Genomic DNA, 13,506 nt, shown 5'->3' with positions numbered 1-13,506 from the left:
AACGAGAAGCAGCGGTTTTCAATTTTGAACAAAACGTTGCATTTTCTTTTTTCCACATCAGCCCTATTTACGCATCAACTGTATGGGTCGACTGTATCCGGCACAGATTTGTATAGCACGATCAATGAACATGGCATTTCTCTGGAGAATAATTAATTAAAGACGTAAACTTTTTGGCATGGCGGATAAACATGATGATCATCATGAATATTGCTTATATAAATCGTCTGATCGTCGATCCATTACACAATGTTCGAATTGAAACACATATTTAAATAGAACCAAATTTGCATGCACGTGAAAAATAATTCTGGAAAAAGAAAAAAGGTAAGGGAGTTGTAGGAATTTGGTGCTTGTTCATGGCGGTGGTTGTGGTGTAGTTAGCTTTTAGCCAAAAAAGTCTACGGAAATACTGCATCTTTAAACAACTCCTACAGCTGAGAGGGGCCCCGAGGCCTTATTTGCGTAGACTTCTTTGCTGCTTTTCATCATCTTTCTACCTTCTTTCTTTTTTGATCTCTTCATCTTCTTCCTCGTCTCTATTAAAAAACTGCCTTTTACGTACCCAACCAAAAAAGCCAGTCAACGCCGTGAACTCACGTCTTGGAAACGGAGTTGGAGTCCTTGACGGAGGCGTCGACGGTACCGTTACCGAGGGTGGCAGACTGGACGGTCAAAACGGACATGCTGGGGGAAGAAGGACCCTCGCCACCGTTGGGTTGGAGTACCGAGCGGTTGGTGGGGTTCCTGGAGTGACATGTGGCAGTGGAGATCACCGTGGCCAGGGAAATGGGCATGAGGCAGAGACCCTTTCCCTGAAGGTATTGCATGGCGGAGCCCATGTCTTCTTCCATCAGCTTCGCAACCTGGTGTTCAGTCACCATCAGGGTGTCGTTAGACGACGCCGTTTGGTTGCGCTGGGCCCCACCATTGCCGCCACCAGCTTGAATACAGTCACCGCCACCCTACAACAACAACAGCAGCAACATCATCGTCAAACACATTTTTTATGCGTATGATTGATCGTGAGGACTGAGGAGGGACAGACCGTACATTAAAAAAAAGCCAAAAAAAAACCCAAATTATAGCAGAGCTTAAAAAAAAGTGTGTGAGAGAAAGAGGAATCTGAGAAAGTGGGCACGCATGCTGCTTTTGTTTTGTCCTTTTGTAGGGATTGAGAATGTGAGTGAGACAGACAGACAGATAGAGATGGAGATTATTTTTATAAGCCCATGAACTTTTGAAAAAATTAGGGTTGTTCTAAGGATTCTACACTGTATTTTAGCTTATTTTTGTTGAAGTACCTCAGGTGACATATCGGCAACAAGGGGAGCAACAGCGGCTGCACCGCCCAATCTGCTCATGCTCAGAACCTGCATCATAGAGACAGACACAAATGGAATTATAGTATCAGAAACCCATACATACAACACAATTAAAAAAACAACATCAATTCCCATAAAACAATATCTTTTCTTTTCTTAATTCCTCAAAAAAAAAAAAAAAAAAACAATGTCAACCCAACAAGGGAATCCTTCCCCATTATTTAACAAATAAGGCAGTGGAAGAAATAAATTATAAGGGGAGAAACCCTTTTTTAATTTACCTTGACTTGAAGCTGGAGGAATTTCACGTAATCTATGATCTCATCCAGCATTGAAGCCTTGTCTGTCTGTCATTCCAAAACCCCATATCATAAACTTTAATTGACCAATCAAATAAAATATAACCCAACCCTTTTATAAATCACATGATATTTCAAAGTTACTGCAGTTTAAATAGAAGGATAAAAATATAAATTACATATTAATGTGTGTGATTTCAGGTGGGATTTCGTAATTTTAAGCTCACTATTTTCATATGGTCAAAAAGATCACCTGAACGGTAAATTTCAAATAACTAAGTAGCATTATCCTTTTTATTTTTGTCTAAGCATATGCTAAGCCTACTTGATCAGTCTTTTAAGTGTGTATACTCCTTAAAAATGTTACTAGTCCGAAATGAAAACTCGAGCAAAATGACCAAAACGACCCTACAAAATCTCGGAGAAAAAATATTCCATCCGGATTGGTATAAATTGAAAATGAAAATTGATCTGCATTTCCTTAATTAATCACGATAATGGTTATAACAATAACAGTAAAGGTAAATTATTTATAAGAGGTTTTTGGTAACCCTTTGTTTGTACCTTGTTGGCATTGGGAACAAGTTCCTGCAGGGCTTTCATTCGCTCAGCGATTCTCTCCCTCCGTAACTGCCACGTACCAAAAACCACTCCACCATTTTAGAGGATAAGAAACGAACGAAGCCTCAATGTTTTGCTTCCGTTTGGTTGCTGGGAAAAACGTAAGAAAACAAACAAACAAAAAAACTACAAGGGAACAAAAACAAACAAAACCCAGTACGACTTGATTTTCTGGGAAAGCAAACAGGCTGGAAAGCAAATTCATAATAAAAAAAAAAACAAAAACAAAAGGGAGAAACAAAAAGTCAGCAGGAAAACGTACTCGTTCGGCGATGCTGTGTGGGTCAGTGGCTTGACCTCGCCGAGCCCTCACCCTCTGTCTAGGCTGAGCCGGCGCACTTCCGGCAGAACCACTTGCCGGTGCTTGGTTCATCGCCGCACCCGGAGACCCGTAGTTCTGCCCCTGTACCGGTCCGCCCTGTAAAATAACCAAAGTAATGAACAAATAAAAAAAATATTGAACGAACTAAATTCTCAGTTCTTCGAATATTCTGTAGAGGAGAGGCTACCTGAGAATGGTGAAAATGCTGAGTCTGATTAGGTGTTTGACTTGGCCCGTGCATAGATCCAGCAAAACCGTTAAACAGAGCCTGAACAGAATCATCATGGGCTCCCTGCAAAAAAAACAAAAAAAATAGAAAGGAATGAAACCCTCATAATTCACCATTTTTAAAGCAAAATGACTCTTAAACAAGACGTTTCCACTTCCTTTCTTTTCTAGAAAAATAACTCACCAGGTTGGGAGATTTGAAGGACGACGAACCATCAACGTTGTCGTCTGCGGACCCCAACGACAGTGGCATCGGAATCAGCCCAGAATCTCCTGCTCCGGCCACACCCCTGGACATCAAAAGCTGCTGCTGGAGCATCATGGCAGCCGCGGCGGCCGCAGACTTGGCCGAGCCACTAATCTGGTGATTGCGGAGCTTGGAAGCGAGGTTGGCGGAGTCGTCGAACTGGAAAGCAACATTATTGTTGTTGTCAGGGTTGAGCGGCGCCGTATCGTCGGAGAGGTCTCTGGGGTTGAGGTCCCAGGCGGCAGGGGTCTTGGCGGGGTTGAGGTCGGACCAGGAACAGGAAGGAGGAGGGATGGTGGAGAACATTTGCTCCAAGAAGTCGTCATGGGAGGTGGGGTCGAAGTGGGAGTTCTGGACCTGGCGGTGAATATTAGAGCTCTGGATCTGTGACTGTTGTTGTTGTTGTTGGTCATGGAGGTCTTGGAGAGAGATTTGAGGTGGGTTTAAGAGAGCGTTAATTCCTTGCATTTCTCTGCTACAAGGTTGCATATCTTTCTCTGCCTACGATGAATTCGCTGCTCCTTTACTCTGTTCCAATACGGGATGGAGACTGAGACAGGGACAGAAGCAAGAGGGTCTGAAATCTGAATAGTTCGGGTTCTTAGTAGAATAGGAACTGAAGAAAACAATGGGAAAGCACGTTTACGGATGAAAGTTGCTGTTTGTGTCTGTTTCGATTTTCTCACGTCTTTCCCTCTCAGATGCTAATGTCTTGGAGTTGGGGATATATATAAATTCCAAAAGTAGGGATTTTTTTTTTGTTTTGTTTGGGTCTTGGCCATTGCCTATTGGGTAGCGCGTGAACTTGCAAAAGAACAAAAAATGTATTAGCATTTAGTTAGGCTCGATTGTTTTAGATGAGATGGATCATATTAAAGTTAAAAATTAAATAAAATATTGTTAGAATATATTTTTTAATATTATTTTTATTTTAAAATTTAAAAAAATTAAATTATTTATTTTATTTTATGTAGAAATTTAAAAAAATTATAATAATAAAATAAAATGAGATGAGATGAGATATTTCTTGAAAACAAACGAAACCTTGGTAACAACGCATCTTCATATTTTGATTTTGATTACACATGAGTAAAATCTTTTATATTAGATTAATCAAATTATTAAAACTCAGAGTTACAATAAATTAAATTTTATAATCATTTTTTATTGGATACTATTTACTCACTAAAATAATATTTTAATCATTTCTAACAACCAAATATTTTAATCTTATATCAAGTGCGCCAATTTTAAAATTTTTGAGTCATCATACATTATATATACAAATGTTACTTTCCTTATGTTTTGTAATATCTTACATCCATTTCAAAAATCTATACGTTATTTTAATGTCTATATTATCGAATTATTTTGAAGTCTATATTATCTATTTCAATTTTGATAAATAATCCGTTATTTTTTATCTTATTCTATTTTATTTGTCAACAATATGTAATATATTTTACTTGGGTTTTGTGGCATTTGGTGGTGTGAAGAAATATATGAAATGTATTTGTAAAATATTAAAAAAAATTGTAAAATATTATTAAAATATAATATTATATTACTATTTTAATTTTAAAATGACTAGTCTAATGTGGATTCACTTAGTTAAAAATTAATGTTATAGCTCTAATAAGATCGTCGAGAGTGTAGCATGATTCATCACTATATATTTTGTTCTAATACTCTATTTGAGTAGTATATATGAAAGTAGTGATTTTATAAAAACATATTTATAAATTGATATAATTTCGCGTGTTACGTTATATCTGTTTTATAAATTTTTTATATATAATTTGATATATTACATCAAATATTGTAGGTTTATAGGTTTATTTTTGTGAAATTCTTTTATACTTGTAAATTTTTCTTTTCTAATTTTTTATAATTTTACTCTAAATAAAAAAATAATAATAATCATGTAAAATTAGAATTTCAAATCATTATAACTCCATTATTTTTTAAAACTAAAATGCTACGACGGGTTGTAAATAAATTGTATAATAGTTGTTAGAATATGGTTCAAGTAATATCTCTAGTATCATAATCTTGCTTGTTACATGTGTTCTGAGATTTTGATTTAATTGTTCGTTTCAAATGCTAAGATTAGTTTGATGTGCACTACTTGATGTCTATACTACAGTAATTACTCGTTCGCTTAATCCTACTTTTTTTTTTAATAAATAACTTCGTATATATTAATAAGATTGTTCATCCGGTTTTTCTTTTTTTTGTTCTTTTTTTTTTTTTCTCTTTCTCTCTCTCTCTCTTCTGGTTCGGTTAAAACCCGAATAATCGGGATCCAATTCGGAATAAATCCAGGTCAGTACTCGCATAACAATATCCAAGTACACCCGAGCAGGGTACCGATTTTAAAACCCGGAACTAGATTAAATAAATAACTTCATATATATATATATATTAATTATGAACAACCTAGTCAATACAATAGACTGATCCATAAATACTTTCTACATTTAACTTCATCAGTACATAACAATGCATTTTTTGCTAATAAGTGAGCAACTTGATTGCAGTCCCTCTTGAGTCTTCACAGCTTGAATCTTCCAATTTGCACTACCATTGGTGAAATGTTTAATTTATTCGACCATATGTCTATATTTGTTGAAATTTTCTTCAGTTCTGTTTACAGCATTTATAACAGGTAATGCATCCCCTTCAAGAATCACATTAATCAATCTCAAATCTCTACAAAAATTACATGCCATTCGAGTTTCTGCAACAAGCGGATTAGGACAAAACTCAACTGGAGCTCTCATGGTTGCTAGCATTGCACCTTGAGAATCTCTTAATCCTACTCTATTGGTCAATAAATGGAAGCAAAGAATCATGTCATTGCAAATTATCTTAATGATAGTCTAAATATTTGAAATAATGATTCTCTCCATTTGATCCCATAAAACATTTATGTTGATTATATGTGGAATGATATTTATAATTCTAAATGTGCAAATTCCGTGCATTTCTTTAAAAAATTGATAAATCTAAGACTTATATAAAAATAATTAGTTTGTAATGGTAGATTCTACCTTTTCTCATTAGTATTCTCCCGACAAACATCATATAAAAATAGAAAAATTCTATTTATCATTCTCAAGCCATACACTGCACATAATTTTTTTTTTCTTATCAAATATACAAATAATCATATATACACCTGTGGATGATGAGTAGAATAATTTCTTTAACTTAACAAGAATAAAAATAAAAAATAAAAAATCATATAATTTAAAGATTAAGAATAAAAGGGATCATAAAAAGATATTTTCAATGCTACGAGACATAAAAAATTATAAATTAAAAAGCATTTTGATTATTATAGTATGAATTGGAGATGGTGGGGTAGGCCGCCACTCCCCCCTGGGGTTTCGCTTTCAGTTAGCTGCAAAAATAGTCCAAGAAAAACATACACGACTATATCAGATATCCCACGCGGACGGGCCAGCACCGCTGATATTGAGTTCTCACCAGCTCCTACACAACTGGGATATGTTGGCTCTCAACTTTAGTTTTCTAATCATACTTCATTATCTCATATGTGATCACTTCTATTTCTTTTAATTCACACTTTAAATGATCAAACATAGGTATTAGGATAGAAAGTAAGTTGTAACTACTTCTTTAAAGAATTTTATCTTCATTCAAAGTTCTAGTACGAAAGAGACATATATATATATATATATATGTATGTATAGTATTAATTGTTGATAGTATGATCTTTTCGAATTGAGTAATATTAGATACAGTCTTAAATATATAAGTGTTGCACTCTCCCTTTAAAAAAATGGTTAACTTTGAAACTCGCATAAAAAAATTATTATTTTAGATCCGACTTTTTTTTAAAAGAAGTGTACGAGACTTGCATATCTAAGATTGAGTCTTATAGAAGATTCAAATTAGTTTGTAGATGCGAGTCTCACCAAATGCAACACAATATATCAAACCCAAAGATTATATTCTTGGATTTTATAGGTTATTTTTCTACCTGATGTTGTGGATCTTTGTGAATCTCACTCACGAGTCATTACTTTCAAATTCATAAAAATTGGGATATTTTATTATTTTTGAATCAACTTTGGGTTATAGGATATCATACTAAAGGCTTATTATAGCTACATCTAAATAATTTAAATGTTATCACATTATGGGATAAGATGAGGGTATCATGCTATTCATATAATTTCTAGAATCGTTAATAGTTTCTCTCAGAATATAGTTGTATTATGCTATATACTACTCTCTCGTTCTATTTTCATCACATTGATATGTCATTGTTCATCAACCATTAGTGTAGCATGATATATATATATATATATATATATATATTATTTTTTAGTAATTATAAATACAGTTATAAAATGTGCAAGTTTCGTAGAATTTTTTTTTTAAAAATGGAATCCGTATTAAAAACAAATGATATTTTCAAATGAGTCTTAAATTTACTCACTTTTTTTAAAATGAGTGCGTGAGATTTGTAATCTATGAACGTAAATATCATTTCTCATTAATTATTTTATTATTTTTTAACATTCATTTCTAATTATTATTTATATTTCAAAATTGCCTAAAAATTTGCTTGAATTTCGGCGAGTTCATTGGGCACGACTAAAATAGTCCCTATTAAGGCGACAGGTAATGAGAGCGACTTTGAATTTCGAAAATTGGATAGAATGCAAAGAAACAATTTGAGTCACTGATCACCTTTGGTTGGTGCAGAAGCTTATAACTGAGACACTAGGTCCCTCCACTATATCAACAAAATAATTGGGAAATATATATATTTATAAATATATATATATATATATATATTCCAAATGGGAAATGCTTTAATTATAAAAGAATTTTATAAAAATAAATTTATAAATTAATGTGACTTGATGTAATACGTCGTATTACAAAATTATTTTTATTGTAAAATAGATTTAACATATTACATAAATTCAAGTTAGTTTATGAGCTTACGTTTCTGAAATTTCTTTGTGATTATAACACTTCTCATTTTAGATTGTGTAACTATACTACGTTTGGATATTGAACTGAGTTGAATTGAGATGATAAAATATTATTAGAATATTATTTTCTAATATTATCATTTTGATATTTGAAAAAGTTGAATTGTTTATTATATTTTATGTTGAGATTTGAAAAAATTGTAAGGATAAATTGAGATAGATTTAGGCTGCGTTTGGATGTTGAACTGAGTTGAGTTGAGATGATAAAATATTGTTAAAATATTATTTTTTAATATTATTATTATTTTAAATTTTGAAAAAGTTGAATTGTTTATTATATTTTGTGTTAAAAATTAAAAAAATTATAATGATGAATTGAGATGAGTTAAGATGAATTTAAGTTTTATTCCAATCGAAGCGTGTTGTTTTGGCTTAATAATATATACATATATATATATATATATAAGTACATTGGGACTATTAATCCAAAAATAAGCATTAAATATCCCTAGTCCCAACTCAAAAAATTACTTTCCCAATGAGGTGGCTGGTTCATAAAAAATAAATATGCACATCATTCTTCATTAATTGCCAAATATGATGATTGATATTAACATTATTAACATTGTTTATGAACCAAAGGAAAAGAAAATTTAAAAAAAAAAAAATCATCAAGATTTGACTTGCTTGATATATATTTTATACAACCCCACAATATTAATATTAATATTAAAGAGATCTAAGTACATGTACATTATAAATTAATAAACTAAAAATATACAAATCCCAGGGAATTTTCAGCCACCCATGATGTTCAATCTTTGCTTGCTAAAACCAAGATCAAATCAATATACAGCATTAGTTAAAAATAAGTGAATAAAAATCAGCATGAGATCTAATTAAGTACTGTTAAAACTAACTCAGCATTAATATGGTCAATATTATCATTGAGATCATGTCCCCATTTTGGATACGATCCATCTTAGTTGTTCAAACTCATCAGGTTCATTGTATCTCAGTAGTTAATTGAAAAAATGTAATAAAATCTGCTCAAACCAATTCAATTGGGAGTAGAAAGACATGCTTGCTAAGTATGTCAAAGTCATATATGGCGTGGTGTACTCTACACATCGACTTGAGAATAAAATAACTCTTTAGAATATAATACTTGTTTTAATTATATATATTATAGAAAAATTATACACGTCACACCATTATTTCACTGTTATCTCATTATACACGATGTGACACATTTATCACCGTTGAATGATCATTTATTAGATAATTCTTTATCATTCAATGGTAATAAATATGACACATATTACATAATGGGATGAAAGTAGGATGGTGGTGTAACGTATAACATTACTCATATCATACTATGAATAATAATATCCTGCCTATTTATATAGTTTTCATCTAAGCAGAAAGATTAATTAATCTGAATCTCTCATGCTCATTCATGACTCACCAAGCACAATATATATATATATATATATATATATATATATATGTGGACCACACTTTGGGAATTGTCTAAGATCAGGCTCAGAATTATAAAATATGAAATATAAAGAAAGCAAGGGATCATCGATGAAGTTGCATTTATAAATGTAATAATCAATCAAGTAATGATAAATACCCATACATATATATATATCAAATTGCATGTAACCATGAGGAATACTTCTACAACGTGTCATGTGCATTAAATTGTACATATAACCCCCAAAGATCAGCTAGCTTTTGAAGCATTCATCATCCGTTTATATAAATAATTAAATCTATATCTTTTTATTAATTTAATCTTTCGGGATAAATGATTTTACATAATATTAGAACAAATGTTCTGATGATCAGTTCGAACTCTGATCTACCACAAATAGTTTTTTCACACAACTTGCTTGCTATCTTGATTGGAATAAAAGAGGTTCACCTTTAGAATATATTCCAAAGTGATAAATGTATTAATGTATTGATGAGATAAAACGTACAGATCATGGTCTCGCAACTTTCTTATTATGGACCGACCATGAACGTCAAAATACACGAGGGCGAACTTTACACTTAACATGATCATTATCTAAATTAATGCATGTTCGATCTACACGTAATATACTATAACATTATCATATTATTGCAGGCCGACAACGAAGAACGTACGAACTCGTGACACGAAAACAACATTGCTTTTTTCTTGTCATTTTCATTTGCAAAGAAAATTATATGACGGTAAAATATACCTAATGACGTGATAGTAAAATTTGATTTGTAAAATATTTAAATTTAAATTTCTTTTATAAATCAAGTATTGTCATGTTAACGGCATGGATTATCTTACCAGCTTACAAAAAATAAAATTTTTCAAATCACATTATCGCCACTAATTATTTGTGACGGATTATTTGCGTTCATCAAGTGACGACTGAAAACCGTACATCACAATGTTCTGATTTTCGAAGAACATTTAAGTTCTGTTGCAATTAAAGCAATATTCTTGCAATTGCATTTGCTGAGTTTTACAAAAGAGTGAGAAAGAACTTTCCCTCTTTATGAAATTCCGAAGCTTTATTTCATTCTTGATAGGAAATTTTTTTTTCCCAAAGTTTTTATATTGGATAACATTATAACCATAAACTTAATTCCTAGCATTTTTTTTTAAAAAAAATTAAAGATTCTAACCCTATAAATAATCATCTTTGATGCCTATTTTATCATCAAAAAATCATGTAACGATACAAAATGTGACTAAAATACTAATCACTATCTATAAAGACACGATCGATATAAGATCAAATAAAGCGGAGTTAGAAATTGCGATAATATTCCTTTGACAAGATAGTGAAATTGATGATGGAACCAAATTAAGTAAATTATAGGGATAATGTTTGCTAGTTGATACTAAAAACAAGCTTTTAATTAATAAAGCTCTTGGAAAGGGAAGATAAATGTAGGTATATGTCCTTATCTGGCAACAATCACATTCCCATACTTTTCTTCATGTGATAGGTTGTTCTTTACAACTCATCCCACCCATTCATTCACTTAAAACATATATAATTATGTGTCATGAAATCCTTCTTTAACAAATTCAAAATATCTAATCATGTTGTTTTTTTTTTTTAATTTATAAAAATTAGATAAGAGTTATTCTATTCATAAGCTGATATGTAGAACACACTATCCCGTCGTCACTTGTATAGTAAAATTTGATCTATAAAATCTAAATTTTTAAATTTTTATTTCAAATCAAATTATGCGAATAATTATGTTTAAAAGAAAGCTTATATTATAAATCAAGAAGACAGAAGTACAAGTAGTAGAAGGTCTCTTTATCCAAAATCCTGGTTCTAAATTCCAACACCTTTTTGTCAATCAATCACCTCATAACAATTCGATGTTTGCCTGACTGATTTGGTAAATATAATTCACACAATACAGGGGTTAGAAACTACAGTTTGTCTCAGGTTAAAGATGAGGAGATGAGCCTTTTCACAAAGGAACAGCTACAAAGCAATTCCATTCTAAAAGTAACATTCTCCACCTAAAACAGATTAACCTATGAGCAATTTTTACCCAAATTGACAAATTCCAACCAAGAAGAAGAGGCATTCTCGTTTATTAATGGTATAGTCAACTCTAGAGGAACATTCTTTAATGAGAAAAATGTTATCCAACATTAAAGAAGAAGAGGATAAGAAGAGAAATTTATATGGGTCTCTACCAGAAAGAGTAGTATATAACATAAGGTCCAAAACTCTAATCCCCCACATTAACAATTGTTTAGAGGTTTATGATCAGATGAATATTGATTCCTTATTACCTAACCAAATGCAAGTCTTTAATATATATATATATATATTATAAAAAAGAATACCTTGAGCACTCCATTCAATGGCCAAGAATTAATGGATAAAAGGGCCTCCAAATGGGCTCCACAACAAGAAAAATGGGCTTCCTATTGGACCCTTGAGTTCCAAATTAGACGAAATATGCAATTTTCTGAGACCACATGTTTACTCTCCCAGCTAAGAGTCTTAAGACTTCCAAATGTGTTTATGTAATTTATAGAAGGATTAGGCCTTGTTTGGACGTTGAAATGAGATAAAAAAAATTTGTAAATACTAATAAAATAGTTTATGAATAGTAATGAAATGATTTGAGTTAAGATGTTTTATGAGATTTTGGAAAAGTAGAGAAAAAAAGTTGAATAAAAATATTATAAAGTTAAAATATTGTTAAAATATAATTTTTTAATATAATTTTTGCTTTGAGATTTGAAAAAGTTGAATTATTTTTTATGTTTTGTTTGAACGTTTGGAAAAGTTGTAATGAATAGATGAAAAGGTTGAAAATTTAAAAATTTGAAATTGAAAAGTGTGTTTGAGTGGTGTTTGATTGTTGGGATGAGATGGATTGAAATTATCTCAACATCCAAACAGGGCTAAGACCAATTATAGGAAATTAGGTAGCAGAAGATAATTTATTACATTTTTTTTTTACCAATTCTAAATAATTTATAAATAACATGTCCCCCACCCCCTTTTGAGTTTTGAGTCCTTTACTAAAAAGGAGGCAACTCTCTCAAGCAGTTTACACGAAGCAGGGTTCCTTTCCGAAGCAGTTATCTATAGAGAGAGAGACAGAGAGAGATAATTATTTAAAAAATTAATAAAATAAAAAATCAAACATCAATCTATCCACCATTTTTTAATCCACTTTTTTTTAAAGGAAGTGTGTATAACTTACATAATAACTGTATCTAACATCTGACTAATATCAATTTTAGCGATCCAAGAAAAGCCTAAACCACATCTGACTCAACTCCAAAACAACTAATCAATATTTCAATTTGATTCATTTGGAATCATTATAAGGCCATGGACTTCTCCCTTTTAAGATTATGTTTTTAACTCCTTTGAACTACTAACACCACTGGGAAGAAGTAGAACGGGGAATCTCAACAAAGAAGGAATCAAGCCTCCACCAATGAAGAGCTGCTCCACACGCACTCTGATAAAACAGAAAAATATTCCTCCAGCTCAGCATAGTTTGTTAGGATCGTTTCTTTTTGTCTCTTTGTACAGATAGCTTTCTATTCTAGAATATTGTAGAATAGGTTAGGTTGGTTATTATTTCTATTTTCTGATTGGTTAAGTTGGTGTTGCTCGAAGGATATATATATAGAGAATGTACACAGATTCAAAGGGTAATGAGAACAATATTTTTCTCTCCAATCCTTCTTTTGTTTCCTTTCATTCTTTATCTTCAACATGGTATCAGAGCCCACAGGTTTCGAAACCTGAGGTCCTTCATTTTTCTTTCAGCCATTTCTTCATACAGCTTCACTGCATTATAGCTCTCATTTCATTTCTTCACAATGACGAAATCCAGCAACGTCTCACCTTCTGAAGATCCAAAGAGTCATTTCTATTTACATTACAGTGACAATGCCAACACTGTGGTGATTGTTCCACCTCTTTCTGGC

General features: G+C 31.9%; 1 protein-coding gene across 1 annotated transcript; it reads right to left on the bottom strand.

Moving 5' to 3' along the window:
- Window positions 1-200: 200 nt before the first annotated feature.
- Window positions 201-3,759, bottom strand: LOC121244859 (bHLH transcription factor RHL1-like). Its single transcript, XM_041143082.1, has 7 exons — window positions 2,980-3,759; window positions 2,755-2,859; window positions 2,508-2,663; window positions 2,189-2,254; window positions 1,607-1,672; window positions 1,305-1,373; window positions 201-965 (listed from the first exon to the last, which is right to left on the bottom strand). Exons 1-7 carry the CDS (start codon window positions 3,529-3,531, stop codon window positions 597-599), a joined length of 1,383 nt encoding a protein of 460 aa, XP_040999016.1. The 5' UTR covers window positions 3,532-3,759; the 3' UTR covers window positions 201-596.
- Window positions 3,760-13,506: the final 9,747 nt, after the last annotated feature.

This window comes from Juglans microcarpa x Juglans regia, chromosome 8S (genome assembly GCF_004785595.1).
Source record: "Juglans microcarpa x Juglans regia isolate MS1-56 chromosome 8S, Jm3101_v1.0, whole genome shotgun sequence".
In the NCBI taxonomy this organism is placed as follows: Eukaryota; Viridiplantae; Streptophyta; class Magnoliopsida; order Fagales; family Juglandaceae; genus Juglans; species Juglans microcarpa x Juglans regia.
Note: the sequence above shows the minus strand (reverse complement) of the source record. Positions and strands in the feature narration are given on the sequence as shown.